Raw genomic sequence first — 17,089 nt, forward strand, 5'->3', positions numbered from 1 at the left:
CTACTGAATTAGCCATCTGCAGAGATGTAATTATGGTTGACTTTAAAGCTTATTTAAACAGGGAACATGAAAATCTTTTCATTACACCTGCAAAAGCAGAAAACCACTATAATTAGGGATTATGTCATGGCTGGAAACCAGGTTTCTCACTTCTCTGATATGAATGGCAAACCTGGGTCTACATACCTTAATTTATTTGTCCTTTATGTACTTCTCATGAATTTTCTTCCATCCTTTTAATTAGATTACATGATCTGCTTGGAGATTTTTGTCCTTAGCATGCATCAGACCCATTATGGTTTCAATACAGTAAATATTAATATGTATATTGTAATTTAACACAGCGTTGGTGGCCCTTAGGACAAGACTTCATCCAGGAAATTCCTCGTGCTTGGTCTTGACCTTGCAAAGAGCCTGGGTTTTTTTTAGTATAATTACATTTATTTGAATAGGTGGCCTTATTAGATGTTTTAGCCCATTTCAGGTTGTTCTGCTGAGGGCTGTTCAGTGAGCTCCATGCAGTGCCCTCACACCATTGCCCAGCAGCTCTTCCAACGGGGGTACAGGTCCCCTTTGGTTTCCCTTCCTGCAGATCTCACTCAGGTCTGTGCTTGGTGCTAAATAGGCCAAGAATATTTGGCTACAGAGAAGCCTGCGATCTCAGAAATTTATTTAAAGTACTAGGTTTTGAATTTATTAAATATGACAGAAACTTAATATTTTAGACATTATTTCATTTTTCTTATAAACAGTCGGGCTGATAACATTTTTCAGATCCAAGAAATATGTGGTTCCACCTTTTTGGTCATGACGGGTGAGAACCGCTCATGTATGTTTGAAATATTAGCCAGGAATGTTTCTAAAATATAGTACAAAAATAAGTGGAATTCCTTGGAATAATAGTGAATATGTAATACTCCCCCACTGAGGTATTACCCAGACAATGGACAGCAGGATTGTTAACAGGAAAATTACCTTAAGTGGGATTAAAAAAGTGTTTATTTTGTGTATATCCATGCCATTGAAGGTAATAAAAATATAACTTTAGGCCTTTCTTTAAAGAAGATATTATTACGTGATTAATTTTTTATCCATAATTAACTCTTATGATAGTGACCTTTCTGATTTTGGCTGTGCTGATAATGGTCTGACAGTGTGGAGATACTTAAGATGATAAACCCAGTCCGGACCAGAACTGGAGATCAAGGTCAAGCCAATTTCCTGCATCAAACACTGTCCACTGCTCGCTGTGTTGTTTAAAAATGGTCCCCCTCCTTAGGAATCGGATGTTTTACAGGATTTCCAGATAAAAATCCCTATGAAGCTTTCAGAACATCAGCTGTGAGCCATTTGGAAATAATTTCATTAATTCACTTCCCTCAAGTCCTTCAAAACAGTAGCACATCTGCTTTGAATTTGTACATTTCAGACTGAGACATCCTTAAAAGAAAAATAGTTTCCTCCAAACAATTCAGCATAAGCATGTGTTTCTTTCATTTGAAAAGCAAATGCAGCATAAATCAATCAAAGAACAACATTTATTACCAACAGCACAGCTACATTATCTGAAATTTAACAAAGCATATTTCATACTGGTTGCTCCCAGCAAACAACGTTTTAAAATACAGTTATATTAATTTTATTTAATGCATCATCACTCTGAAGGAGAGATGCAAGTCCTTGTTCTAAGAAATTATAGAAAAAATGTTGAGGGATTTTCCAGGAATTGTTACATTTCTATGGAGTATACATCATTCTGCATCAGCTGCACGTAGGGTTTGAGAGCTCTGTGGCAGGATATGATAGTGCGTTTTGTGTCTTCTTCAGGAATTTCTAGGTAAAGTCACTTAATTTCTATAAAACCCTAGACAAAATCATGCCTAATTAATTAGAGGACTGCTCTTTAGCAGTGATAAATAATTGCTTGCAACTTCTGCAACAAATGCACCCTGATTTTTCTTTCCACTTCTATTTTGTGACTTAGTTCTGTTGCAGCATTGATTCTTCTTACTTACTGATCGTACTTCCTCCTAATTAAGAGAGAAATAAGTTTCCTAAACTCAGTAAATTTTCAACAGGAGAAAAACTGTGAGTGCGAAGTAATGTTGATGTTCAGCCCTTGCAAACAGGTATTTTACTGAAGCCTGATTTAACTCAAACTCAGTCTTTAAACCCGTGAGACTTGTTTGTTTTTGAGGCTGTTCCAGAACATCAGTCCTCTTATGATTAGTAACTTGCATCAGGCTTCCAGCTTCCATTCCTTCATGGTTGTTTTGTATTATACTAGAAGCTGTTTTGCTATCATAAGCTACAAAAATATAAAAAATTACAAGAAGAAAGGAAGTAATTACTGTTTATTTAATGAAAGAGAAAAAGTTTAGCTACAGGTTGTCATAGATACAGCATCCCATTTGAAATCTTTTCCAAGCCGTCACGAAGCAATCTCCTATTATCAGAAAATCAAGATTAGCATTCATTTAGCTTTTTATTACTGTTGACAGTAATTAAACAACTATCAAGAGAATCATTTTCTTACATGTTTCAGAGCAGAAAGTAATGTTTTCTGTGCACGTTGAGTTTTGGTCGCAAAAAATTTCTTTAATAGATCTTTCACTTTCTCTTTAGATCCTGAATGCTCATACATGCAAATTGGGATCTAGTAGATGAATCTGTAACGATCACCGGAGTAGCTTGTAAGTTGGGAGGGTCTGTGGGAAGGATTTGGATGGGTTTATAGAGGCAATTCTGATGGGGTCACCTCTTTAGGTGAAGGTTTTCAGGAGTTGGTGGGTGCTGGCTGCTCCCTGGGGAGCCAACATGGTGCTATGGCCAACAGGGCAGTGGCTGCTCAACCTTGGCCAATAGTGCCCAAGCAGTGCAAGCAGGGGGGGCCTGAGAGGGGCTGTAAGGTTCAGCCAAGAGCCTTGGTCATCAAGCCCATGGTGATGCAAGTCAAGCTGGGAAGCAGTCTACAGATCAAGGTATGGATCAACTGGTTGCAGGAGCTGGAGACAGGATCACCTATGGTGTAGCTCAGGCTGGGGCTGAAGACCATGGGGTGAAGTGAAGCTCCTGGGCCTGTGAGCAGGGTGGGTGGGAGGTGGCCCCAGGTACGGCTGGTCAGGGCCAGTAAGACCTATTAGTGCACTCAAATCATAGAATTGGCTCGGTTGGAAGGGACCTTTCAGACCACTGAGTCCAACCATCAACCCAATGCTGACAAAACCACCACTAAACCACGTCGCTGAAGATGTAAGGCCAGCAGGGTGCCTTGAGCTGAAACATGTGCTAGGGTGAGGGTTGGCTTTAGCAATGATTCAGTAAGAGATGAGTGTGGTTTACAACAATACATTCATTATCTTTAAAAAAGTACTGTAATCAAAGATAACTCTGCGGAAATAAAAGATAATATATCTTGTAATGGGCTATCATTCCAATTTGGCTTCTCTTTTCCCTTTGTTTATTTGGCAGCCAATCAAGCCAAACCAAGCCTCAAGACACTCCACGGAGCTGCCAAAACCAGGATTTATTTTTTTAACAAGCCCTATTTTAAATTGGCCTCTCAGCAATGAATTCAGACTTGGAATAATTATCTCCTTATAGTCCCACGTCCCAACAGGATTTTGTTAAATGCAGACTTACCATAACCTCCGTTTGCCAAAATTGACTCAATTAGAGGTGTCCTAACTCCTGTCTCTTACACAAGCTGAATTTCCATCTGGCAGGGACGGAATTGATCTGGTTTACCACTGTCACATAAAAATGCCTTTGAAATGCCTTTCAGTTGGTCAGACTTTATTGAGGTTTGATGTCTGGATTACCTGTAGCTTATCGACTGCTGATACTCTGCAAATATCTGCCTTTCCAGCTGACTTTCACCTTTGAGTGTACATACCATTTCAATGTATTACTTTCTGTTTATGGCTAGCAGCTCGAATTTTATAATTATAAACCTTCTGCCACAATAGAGCTGTGACATAAAATAGGTAAGAGAAAATAACTGCGTGCGAGTGTCAAAGAAGTTTAAAAAATAAAGGGAGGAAAGGAGAAGCCCCATTGGAGATCAGAAGGATAAGGCACCCAGAGGATGAAGGGAAGATTTCTGTACCTTCAGCATAAAATCTTCTGGGGTAAAAACTAGTGTAAATAAACTAGTATAAATCAGCTCGTGCACTTTCTCGAGGAGAAGAATTCATAATATTTTTATGTTCCACAATAAATAAACACCCTGTGGAACTGGAAGTCCCAACATGGAAATACTATTATTAGAATGCATTTATGTATTTGCCAGATTTAATAACGTTTTATATTTTACAAACATGAATGAAACAAACTCCTGGATATAACAAAAGTGCATTCAAAACCGAATGTTATCAAGAAAAAGGGAAATGCAGAGAATACACAAACTCCTAGATATAACAAAAGTGCATTCCAAACTGAATGTTATCAAGAAAAAGGGAAATGCAGAGAATACCCATTCTGGTGCTCTTTTTTTCTTGGAGACTACAAGAAAAAAATGATGCGAGGTTTGTAAAATTGAATTTGTGAGGCTGCTGAAGCAGGTCTAGTCACAGCACATTTTGTTAAACTGGAATAGACAGAGGCTGCCCACAGCATTTATCTGTGAACAATTCTAATGTGATTCCCCAGAGAAAACCTGCGCTCGTTTTCTGCGGGACTGTGCACTTGCCAGCGTGTCCTAATGATTTAATAATTCCTTTTCAAAATCTCAAACGTAAGCTCTAATACAGGAGGCTGTTTGTAAGTACCTGAATAATTCAGCTTGTGTTGTACATTACCTACACACAAACTTTTCTTGTAAGCTAAAAAATTCCCTTTTCATGACAAGACTAATGTAGTAATCTCATTTTATCTTGTACTGTCCGGTTGTTGTAATATAATCTGCAGAATAGTTTGAAGTTGTGTTAAAATCAAGGTATTTTTAGTGTGATCTGTCATTCAAGAATTTGTCTGGTCCGTTTTGTGATAAGGTAAAGCAGCATTTAACACTAATATTATTTCAATCAATTATGCTTCCGTTCCTAGGCCTGCAAAGGGCTCAAAAGTTATAGAAAAGGTTCTTTCAGAATTCATTTTTGTACTTTCTTTGCTTTAGTTTACTAAGGCTGATTCATTTGTTTGGAGCCATTTTAGCTCTTTCAGTGGTACTGCCTGAAGTTGTTAATTAGGTTTCCTACTTCAGCGTTACACTTTTCAGGGCACTGTGATGTGTCGTTGAAACAAGTCCATTAAGATGAAGGATGTGTGTTGTAATTTCATTAGTGTCATCTCTAATGTATTGCGCTTTTCTGTTTAGGAAACTCTTTTTGTTTTGTGGGTCAGGCTGACTGTGTGAATGATATTTATAAGATCAAAATAGTTAAAGATGAAGGTAGATACTTAAGCAATTAGGCCAGAGGCTGGGATTGTTGTTTTAGAGGTGTAGGCTACAAAACCAATTTGTATTAAGGAATGCTTAAGTAATTGAATTTCACAGTGTAAATTAAAGTCTCTTGGTTATCATTATGCATGTTGTGGTCACATAGTGATATCTTGTGCCAATGAAATGGCTGGGGTTTATTTTTCAGTCCGTGTGTAATCTTAAATGAAAACACTTTTCTGACTTGTAAAGGTTTGGAAGTAATAAACTGGACTAGCCATTTTTTTTCATTTGATGAAGCTTGGACAGAGATAAGAAGTAAAATTGTATAAATTGACTCTCATGAACATGCATAAAGAGAGAAATCATTTTATACAACAAAGGGGTGGCATGGCTTGTCAAGGAAAGATAAGTAATTGGAAAATATAAGACCCTGGTGAGAATTTCTAGCAGAAAATCTGAAAAAAAACAGGTGCCATATACTGTTACTTCTTATTATTTGCATACATAGAATTCATCAAACAGCTAAGATGTTGATTTGTGCTGTAGCCAGGTGGGATGTGCCAGGAATATTTGTGCTTTTCAGTGCCTTTTACCTGCCTGTGGATTGACTGTGGAATCACCTGTGATTCCAAAATCCCAGCAGTGGAGTTAAACTGTGATACCACCTTTGTATGTCAAGATAAACCATTTTTTCAGCCTGTATTCCACGTTTAGAGCACATTTGAAGGTGGGATAGGAGAAGATCTGTTCCTATTCACTACAAACGTTTTCTCAGCAGTCCCCAGATGTTCCAGTCTTCAGGTCATTCTGGCTTTAGAGTCTGATTTCTAGCAGTCTAGGTTAGTGTTGCTCTGCTGATGGCTGTTGTCTTATGGCATTTTTATTCATAGACATTACCCCCAGTAAAGGAATAGAGGGATCGAAATACAGATCAAGCTGCCAGTGTTGTAGGCATTGGGAGCAGAATTCTAGCTCAGCCAAACTCTCCCGGCCACCAGCAACCAGACAGCACTGCCTCCAGAGAGTAGAAATAAATGTGATTATCTCTAGCATTGCCCCTGTTCTTCAAGGGCCTTGTGGGGTTGTGAGCAGGCTTCTGTCTCCCTGTGAACTACAGGAACTGTAGAGGAGAGTTCTTCAGAAGCCTGGTTCTGCTCAGGCTGATCTCGGCAGGAGTCCCTGAATTGATTTCAGAGGGAGCAAAATCAATCCCTGCTTTGAAAACGACAGTATTTCCCGTAGCACAGCCTGTCCTTAATAACCAACCAACCCAGAATTTATCTGGTTCGCAACATACACCGTTTTCATTTACTGTATCACAGAGACTCTTTAGGGACAGTCCATAATATAACTTTAGTCATCTTTGAGCAGAAGTTGCTGCATAGTCTGAAGGAGCAGCAGCATCAGCGAGGAAGCAGGCAGTTGTCCTCCTCTGACAAGCTGAAGTTACTGCCACATCTGCTTGTCACTCTCCTCTTGATGGAGGTTTCTTTCCCTACTGAGCTGTTCCTGCACGTGCTCCTCACCTGTTTCAGTCTAAGTGATCGAGGTCAGTGATGACCTACTCTTTAAACTCTGTCAGCTGTCCTTCTGCTGCGGGGTTGGGTATGAACTGTGTCCCTCTTCTGTTTAACACTGCCGGGTATTGCATTGCAGAGCACTTGATGTGGGTAGATGTCCTGCTGTCAGGGAACATTTTGCTTACTGTTCCTATCACAGATTGCTGGGTTTGGATGGTCTTACCCAGTATAGGAGGGTAAAAACATAGACTGGAAAATTGTCTTATGGGGATAGGAGTTATTTCTTATCTTTGAAAATCATCACCCCTCATTCAGAGTTTTTTTTGAAACTGGAAAACATGGGAGAAGATTGTAGGTGTTCTGTGGTGCCATTTCTTGGGCTACTTTGTTCCATTCCCTCTTCAAGACTGGCAATTAGATGACTCATAATGAGATACACTTCTGTGGTCACCTCGATTGCAGGTACTTGTCAGTTTTATTCTGAGTTTTGAGTTGCCGTCGAGCCTGTTGTGTCATGCAGTGAGGTTACTACCACAGTGTCTCAGCTGTCATTCCAGCTCTCCTGCTGGTTTCGTTCTGTGAAACAACTTCTCCCCTGCCCCGAACACCTACCTTCTATTTCAGGATAAGGTCCTGCACCAAATCACGTGTAGCTTTCCTGTTTCCAATTTCAATCACTTGTGTTTACAATCAAAGGCGCTCCTGGGCAGAGATTTGTGATATTTACATGCTCTTCTAATTAGGATAATGATTACACCTTTTTTAGATAATATTTATAGCCTGCTTCAAAGAGTCTCATTGAAATTGCTGACGAGGCTCTGAATTCTGAGCCTTCAGCCCCTTACACAGATAACATTTCCAAGGGATCAGACATTACCTTCGCGTGTGTTTTTATAGAAACCATTAAGTCTTGCAAGATATTATAGGAAAACACAGATTTTGTTTCATAAGGGTTTAGCTGTTGCTTCCATTTATTTCCTTCCTCAAGCATGTGACATTAAAGATGGGTTGCTCTTGTTCTGATGCCACAAAGGATTATTGATGAAATAAAGGCTCTGCTGAAGGCAATGCGAGTTTTACCATTGACTTCAACGCAGCTAGAATTTCACCTCTGAAGTGTGAAATAAATAACAGGAGCAGATAGGAAAAAAAAATAAAAAAATCCATGCCTGAGGTCCACAGTAATAACCAAACTTTTTTTAGAGGGGAATAAATGGAATCCAGATGAGGCATGAAATACTTCATGAGGGGTGTGATAGGTCTGGGCTCATGATTTTGAATAAAATCTTGAATGGTCAAAGAGGAATGTGAGATTTCTTTGAGGGATTCTGTGAACGTTTCAGTGTGCGTACACCTAGATCAAGGCACAGATGCATTTTACAAAGCCCTAATAAATATGCAGTTGTCCTTCAGTCTCCCATGGGTCACCTTTGCTGTGCATAATCCGTATCATCTGCAGAGCGTGGCTGATGCTCGCGGAGTTTCTCGATGATTTCGGATGAATTGTTTTGAGCAAAAAGCTCACCGTTCTCCATTGTTCTCTTTTAGAAATATTCTTTACAGACTAGATGAAAGGACGAGCCGGTTCTCGGTACTGCTGGAGGCACTGGAGCACCACAAACTGCATCAGTCAAACGAGACCGTTGAGGCAGCCTTGTCGGAGGTGCTGAGCAGCATCAATTCAGCTCAGGTTTACTTCAAAGCAGGACTGGATCTGTTTGAGCCTACCTTGGCTGGGAAGAAATGAGAGGATTGGCTGCATCCTAAGACGTTTGTTTACAACTCATGAAACAAAAGTTCGACTCGGACCAGCATTTCTCTGAGGATGAAACCTTTCTCAAACTTTTCTTTCAGTTGGCTCTTCAAGGTACCGCAACGCGTGGTTTTAGAAATATAAAACAGTCTTTTGCACTGTTCACGGTATCTCTCAAATGTCTGTTTCTGAATGTATAAAACATAATGAGAGGGAATAACACTTAAGATGTGATTTTTTAGAAGGACATCTGCTGTATTTTTATATGTAAAATATATTTTTATGACTAAAAGCTCAATCTTGCGAAGTACCTGCAATATGCTGAAGACCTGGTTCTGAGACACCCCAGCTGTTATACCCAGGTGAACTTGCCAGGCCTGCTCTGTCAGAAAAATGTGACTTAAATATACTCTGATGGTTTTTAACCTCCTCAGCAAACTCATCTCCCTTACTCCTTTCAGAGTAAGTAGTTGAAGGATGTGGCGTTTCCTTGGGTATCCAGCACCGGAGTTAATCAGGAAATGCACCCAACACCCTCACCAGTGCAATCCAACATCTTTACTCCTGTGGAGCAATAAATACCTCAATTCTGAGAATACAGATAAACTTTGATTAGTCCATTTCTGTATGAAAAAGAGTTGTTTTCTCTAGTGATTTTTGGAGAGAACATTTTGGTGATGATTTCAAATGATTTGAGAAGTTTGAAGCGGTAGTTACACTTGTACAAAAATACTTTGATTCTGTACGTTAAATCAAAAAAAAGCCTAGTCTTTTAAGGCTACAGGCTTTATAACCTTAAACATTACCAACCTGGCCCACTTCAAGGTCTCCCAAAATTTCCAGACACCAGTAAATGATAATGAGACCTCAGTGTTCTGGGAGCATTTTTGGGACTCCAGCACTCAGGCACACCACCCACTGGTCCAGGCTGGATCATTCCATCAGCAGTGCCCGGAATATAGGATTATGGTCAAAAAAGCACAAGGAAGACGTCAATTTGCTCTCTGCTGCAGAACCAGGAATTCACCTCCGAAGGCACAAGGTGACACAGCGTGTTGCAGGGCTAGAACTCAGATCTGTTTGGCACTGGTGGAAGCCTTGTACAAAGGCTGTAATCACCCCATTACCTTGTTGGCCTGAAGTAATCTGTGAATGAAAGGAGCAGGAGGTTCAGTGTCTCCTAACCTCTAAGGGGTTAATATACACGGTTGAGAAAGAATTGCAGGTCTTAATAATATAAACAGGTGAAATTATTAAGCCCTATTGGGTTTAGAGTTTTACAATCTCAGATGATTCTGGGGTTAGAGCTTAAAAAGTTAGCTTTATATAGATACTTAGAATTGAAATATAATTTATTTGATGGAAACATTAAATGTGTTGTTACCCAGTTTGCCACAGAAACATTACAGAAACATTTCAGGTTACAATAAAAATGGAAAAAATATCTGTATTAATGTAAAAAAAATGCCTTATGGAAAATTTCAAAATGTACAATTTGGTGAAAGACTTGTTAAAGTGCATGTTCACATAGGAGGAAATGGGAGTTGTTTATGGATCTGGGTTTCTGTTTCCAAAAGCCCTTGGCAAATGGGCCTCTCTTAGCAGTGACCCAGGACTGGGCACGTACAGTTATGTTCTTGCTACATTTCTTTGCAAGTTTTTGTTATGTTTCATGGGCAAAAGCATCCTGAGTGTGACCAGAGGCGGGGCTATGGACTTGTAAAACTACAACTGAAGGAGGGATATGTTCAACATAGTCAGCACAACTGCATGAATTTAGACATAATTATCTCCTGTCTTTAATTGGCACCTGATAAGCAAGAGCATATAATTATTCTTTTGATAATGCTGGTATCAATTCTGTTAATTGCAGAGAGAATTTGACTGCTGAAAAGTAACATTTTTTTCTTATACTACAATGTTGGGTCATCCCCTTGTTTCTATAGTTTTTATTATTGTAATACTTAAATGGTTGAAATGACCACATTTGAGTTCTATGTTTATTTTGGGATAGAGTTTTGGGATGTACAGTGCACACTACATCTGAATTGTATTTCCTACTAGGGACTGCTCTTCTAACTGTTTAGTAACATATTTTCTTTAGACTGGGGACTCGCTGTGGAGCCAATGTCTGTGGTCTTAAATGATAAAAGGTCAGGTGCCATTAAGAGACCAAAAATAGATTTAACTTTAACTCCTTTAACTTTGCCAGGAGAATTTAATAACTGCTTCCTCAGTATGTGTGTTCCACCAAAACCACCTCTAATATAAACGGAGTGTACTCAGGCAAAATCAGTTGGGAAGGGTACGTATGATTTTTCAACCATGTAATTCCTCACTAAAACATTTATCTTGTTTTCTCACTAATGTCCTCCTCTAGCCACTTTGAAAATAGCAGACTGCAAAGTACTCCACCATAAAAAGCCCTGCTATTGTAAATGTCTGTCTCTTCTAGAGACAATCATAGATTCTTGTTGGTGAGATTAATCAGATGTATGGACTTAAATGTATTGATTTCAATGTCATCTCACACTTCTGGATCTCTAGCCTTTTATTTCAAATGTTCAGCTCTTACATACAAGTGCTCAGTGATAGTATTTGGGCCATTATAGCTTCGGAAGAGGCACTTTTGTGCCATGTCCTCCCATTGATTTTTAAATCCTACGTATTGACTTCAAAGAATTTATAGCAAGTTACGGTCCTAAATACCTGGTGTGTTTCTAACATGGAGTTTTTGCCCATCCAGCTCTGGAACATCTGCCAAAGGAAGGTGATAGTAAATCATAGTATCTTACTGATATTGAATACATTCCTATATTGTATAGAAAGAAATGGAGCGTCCTTAAAGGCAGAAGTATGTTTGCAAATTGCCTGAATGATACTAAAAATTTACCTTTTCAGAAACATCAACTGCCAGAGACAGTATAACAAATGCATTGATTACTAAGTAATCTAGAGTCGTGTTCACAGTGACCAGAAAATCCCTGCAGCTTGCAATATTTGTATGTTGAGACAGTTGATAATAAAAAGCTAATAAGATTTTATTAGTGCATATTTTAAAGAGTCCATAAAGAAGCTAAAGTACAATCAACTCAAATGAATAATAAGTACCTGGGAGCTGGATTTTGAGTACTAACCTTAAAAAAGGCAGCAAATTGCTTTTATCTTCCAAGAAAAACAAGCCTATTTTGATGTAGAGTATCTGTGTGAATATGCAAACACACAAATACACAAATGCCTTATCTTCAAAACGTTGTACAAACACTAATTTACTTGCAGTGATATTATACATCTCCATAAGCATAGATGTAAATAATAACTACAAGAGAAAATTAACAAGCACTTTGCACTGCTTCAGTTACTTTTCAGGAAGTATTTCGGTCTAGAGCTGCAAAAGAAGGCACCTCAGCTGACCTCAGTTCTTGCAGCAGTCGGTGGGGAAAGGTTAAATCTCTCAGGTGTTGCAGAAGGGACCTCTGGAGGTCTCCTTGTCCAAGCTGGCTGCTCAGGCAGGGTCACTCAGAGCCAGCTGCCCAGGGGGCTCTATGTCCAGATTACTTTGGAATATCTCCAAGGGATGGAGATTCCAGAACCTCTCTGGGCAACCTGTACCGGTGCTTGGTCACCCTCACAGAGAAAACGAGTTTTCTTCTTCCATAAATAATAGTTTCTCCAAATCTCTCCCTTTATTTCTTAGTTATTAAATTACTGTAATTGGTTTAACTGTGTTAAAAGATAACTGGGATTTCATTCAGTGAAACTCTTGGCCAAGGTCTCTAGGATTTCACAGTTAATGTGTTGGAAAGTTTGTATAAGAATATTTGTCCTTCAAGCCGTGGGATTTATTTTTAAGTTGTAGACACTAATGTCTTTACAGGGTTTTTTGTATGGTCCCAGGTTCCCAGTCAGATGATTTTATCTACATTAAGAGAGTTATTGAGAACAAAAGATGCATTAGAAAATACAGGAAGGAAAACAGCTGTCAGCATATGTGTAGCTGTGCGCTAGGAATATATCTGTTCTGACCAAACTTTGGGAGCCCAGTGCAATTCAATGGTTTGTGTTGCGCAGAAAGTCAGGCAAGATAATCGTGGGGGTCATTTTGTCTTGAAAAGCTATTAAATACTATCAACGTAGTTATGTCTGGACCTGTATTCTCAGGGGAGCAGTTAAGAGTTTCCTCCAAAGCCTTGTGTTGCCAGCTGTTATCAGAGTTACTCAGAAACGGGCACCTCTGACACGCACTGCAGTTGCTATCTCCGGAAAAAAGCGCAGTGTGGAAGATGTTCTTTTCCCTCAGCACTCTGTAACGTTTTAGCAGGATTCTGCCAGTCACAGAAAGGTGAGGGGTAGGAAACAAATCTCTTTTTAAGATGCCTGGGACCTGAATTTTGAAAACAGTTCACCTTACACAGTACTAAAATAGTTCAAAACATAGTAAGGTGTCTTCTGCTGGGGCTCTGGATCTTCAAAATTTGAAATAGAGTATGGGAAGTAAATGTCTCAAAAATATAGAATGCACAATTAAACGTTACATTAATGGTAGAAGTTACTTGCCTACCAATGCAGGGATAGGATTTCATCACCTTGCATAGTTTTTGGTGTCTTTAACTATCAGACTGTACTTCCTCGCTCTGCCACCGTCTTCTCCAACCCCCTGCAGTCCTTCAGTTCCACTTCCCTTACATCCTTATGCCACATGATGTCTTTGTGCCTCACCCCCCTTTTCTTGGTCATTCCCACTAGTTTTTAGTCTCTGTTCTTGTTCCGTATCACTTCTTAGTCATCCCACTAACTTACCAACTATCACTTCGTAGTCTCCCCTTCAGATCTCCAAGAGCCAAGTTAACCCCCCTCAACCCAGTCAGGCCTTTGTTTCCCATCCAGTTCCAGTTTCCTCAGCCAGTTATTTCAGTTCTCCTGTCACACCAGTTCCCTGCTTTTCTGTCACCCTTCCTGTAGCTACGAGGCTTCATCCCAGTGTGCTTCATCTCTCTACCTCTAGACCTTGTCCTCTGTGTTTGAATCTCTTCAGCTCCTTTGTCAGTTCTGCTTGGGCATGGTGGAAGGTAGCGGAGTGACAGAGCAGCTCACCTCCCTTCAGTTGAGATTCTTATTCCTGCTACCCTGACCATAATAAAGAGCTGAAAGTGATCTTGTGTTAAATTCAAAGTAATGTCTTCACTCTCTAACGTCTGGATCAGGAAATTCCCTGAAAAACACCAGTGTAGGCAGGTGACAATCTTGGAAGTTCTGATATAAGGAAAAGTCCTGCTCAGATCCAAATGAATAAAATATAAGGAGACATCCTATGTTAAATTGAAAGTAATGTCTTCGCTCTCTAACGTCTGGATCAGGAAATTCCCTGAAAAACACCAGTGTAGGCAGGTGACAATCTTGGAAATTCTGATATAAACTTTTTGAAGTTGGCTGAATAAGAAATGATAGACAAACTTAATCACAGTTGGCTTACCTTCTACCTGCCTACAAAATAAAAAGAGCAGTATGTAAGCACACAATGTTTTCTGACCTTGTGCATGCCATTCTTTACGTGATGGCTGCCTATAAAGTTGTGTGTAAATATCTGAGTAAGAAAAGATGGTTAGAGCAGAAGCAGAACTTGGTTACTGTATTGCAGTGTTTCAAACAACTATAAAGATGATAAGGACTCAAGCCATATGCACAAACCTCTACTTGAACATGCACATTTGAACCTAGGAAGTGCCTAAGAATAATGAATACTCCTCTAAGGAAGCAAAGGATTTAAGACTATCAAAATTAGGCTGTATGTTTACTAAAACTATGGTGCTATCAAGCCTAATTATTATTTTTTTTCCTAATTGGAATCCCATTGCCCCATGTTATTTCTACTATCCTGCGTGCCATTCCTTACATGATGGCTGCCTATAAAGTTGTGTGTAAATATCTGAGTAAGAAAAGATGGTTAGAGCAGAAGCAGAACTTGGTTACTGTATTGCAGTGTTTCAAACAACTATAAAGATGATAAGGACTCAAGCCATATGCACAAACCTCTACTTGAACATGCACATTTGAACCTAGGAAGTGCCTAAGAATAATGAATACTCCTCTAAGGAAGCAAAGGATTTAAGACTATCAAAATTAGGCTGTATGTTTACTAAAACTATGGTGCTATCAAGCCTAATTATTATTTTTTTTCCTAATTGGAATCCCATTGCCCCATGTTATTTCTACTGTTGCTCGTATGCACCCCTCATAACTGGAGAATACGTACACCTGCAGATTTAGATTTACTGAAAAATTATGTTTTCCTTCAGTCTTACTGACACAGTCTTGGTTTTTTTAGCAGGGTTGACTTTACAGTGATTGCTTCTCAGGGTAGTATTCCACAGGAGTGAGGTCGGCAGAGTTTGGCTACTGTTTATGGAATTTCCAGAAAGATTTGGTATCACAATGTTGTTTAGTTGTGTTTAGTCTATTCGCTTTACTCTCTCAACATAGATTTTTACAAGCAAGAGTATATTTTTCCAAAAACGGGCAGGAGTTTCTTGGTCAATGTTACATAAACCCACAGGGCAGAATATAAATGTGTCTGTACAAGTGATGTATTATAATCTAGTATTAACTTAATTGTTATTATAAATGTTGGCACGGATTAATGCACACATTCTCATATGAGTTTCACAGATTGAAATGAATACAAGGGCTTAATTTAAGAAATGTAATCAGAATATAGGCGTGGAACAACGTTTTTTTGCTGTATAAATGTAGTATATGCTTACTTGTCTGCCTAATCCATTTCGTTAAAAAAGATTAGGGTTTTGTTTAAGCTACTTTTCTTTGATTTATTTTCCAGCAAGCCTTTGAACATGAAGTCTTGCTCTTTATTTTCCTTTTAAATGTGTGCTGCCTTTAGTGTTTCTGGAAAGCTTATCACGTGTTAAGACAGTGTAACGTCTTGTCTGATCATTCCTGGATGATTTGATAGAAATAAAAATGGTGTTTCAATGCATGGTCTTTGGAAGAAGATCCTTTACTGACCAGTTAATTGGTATGATACAATATGATACGATGATAACGGTATGATACGCTTGGGTGGCTGCCTTTACCATGCAGAGGTATAGGCAATATGATGATTTCAGGCAGTGATTTAAGAGAACATATTTTTTTATAAATACCATTGCAGAGACCTGCTATTTTTCCACCATTGAAACTGCTCTCTCCTGAGCATACCGGTCGTGTAGTAATGCAATACCAAGTTTTCATAGCACCTGCTACAAGCTCTTGCTACAGGCGCCATTTTGGGGGTTCTCTGAGCAGTCAGTGTATTTCCACAGTTTTTAATTAGTGTCTCTTGTAGCCCCACTCAGGTTTCACATAGCACAGTCCTGATATTGGTCTGAATGACACCAGGGTGAGTTGGATAGTTCTGACGTTTTAGCTTGCTACAGAAACTGCTGTTTCCCCCATCCTTAAAAAATTCAATCTAATACTTGGTAAGTACTTCCAAAACGTTTGGTGTTTTCAGTCTGATTCTGAAGAAGTACTGGAATGCTGGGGTTTTTTCCTGCAGACTCATTTCCTGTTCTCAACAGCTGAAACATGTTCTAGTCTATGAATCACTAGAGGAGAATTAAGGAGATGCTTAATATTTCATACTTAAAGCAGATAAGATGAATACAAATTCTCTTTGTTTTCCCTTTGCATTTAATATGCAACATACTCTTATCACATACATTATGATTTGCTATTCTGAGACAAATAGAAAATGAATGTGATTCCATATCCAGAAGAAGTATAACGAATTCAGGGAGCACTTCACATTCGAGTATCTTAACTGCATACAGTATGAAAAAAGCACAAGTGAAGATACTTGGAACAGATACTTTTGGGGGTTTTTAGTACAGGTCTGAAAAGTACTATTCTTCTGCATAAGGCCAGATTTTAGCATTGCATTCACATCTCGGGGTGTCCTCATGGGTGTGCCTTTGAGGATTGAAGCTCAAATGCTGTTATCAATGGTCAGGTTGGTCTCAATAGAAGCTATTAGTTTTACCTCATGTAACACCTTACAAAGTTTACCTAATTGGATGGAATATGCAAGTGGTTTTGCCTTCTGTATGCAAAAGAGCAGCTGTCAGGTTGTGTTATCTTTGTCATGCTCTGACATAGAAAGCAAAAAGGATTAAAGCTCAAATGCTGTTATCAATGGTCAGGTTGGTCTCAATAGAAGCTATTAGTTTTACCTCATGTAACACCTTACAAAGTTTACCTAATTGGATGGAATATGCAAGTGGTTTTGCCTTCTGTATGCAAAAGAGCAGCTGTCAGGTTGTGTTATCTTTGTCATGCTCTGACACAGAATGTGAGACATCTGAATAATGACCCCTTCATCCCGTCTACTTCTAATTTTTCATGTAGTAAAATCAAGTTGCCAAATATTGATGGCCAGTC

The 17,089-nt window shown here is 39.1% G+C and overlaps 1 protein-coding gene across 1 annotated transcript in view; it reads left to right on the forward strand.

The window, feature by feature from the left end:
* NAALADL2 (N-acetylated alpha-linked acidic dipeptidase-like 2) overlaps positions 1-13,911 on the forward strand; it is a 390,920-nt gene extending 377,009 nt beyond the window's left edge. Inside the window, exon 14 of the mRNA XM_014938872.1 lies at positions 8,452-13,911. Within this exon, the coding sequence (XP_014794358.1) occupies positions 8,452-8,650 (199 nt within the window). The 3' untranslated portion in view covers positions 8,651-13,911. The remainder of the gene's footprint in view (positions 1-8,451) is intronic.
* Positions 13,912-17,089: the final 3,178 nt, after the last annotated feature.

The sequence above is a fragment of the Calidris pugnax genome, unplaced genomic scaffold, assembly GCF_001431845.1.
Source record: "Calidris pugnax isolate Ruff unplaced genomic scaffold, ASM143184v1 scaffold52, whole genome shotgun sequence".
In the NCBI taxonomy this organism is placed as follows: Eukaryota; Metazoa; Chordata; class Aves; order Charadriiformes; family Scolopacidae; genus Calidris; species Calidris pugnax.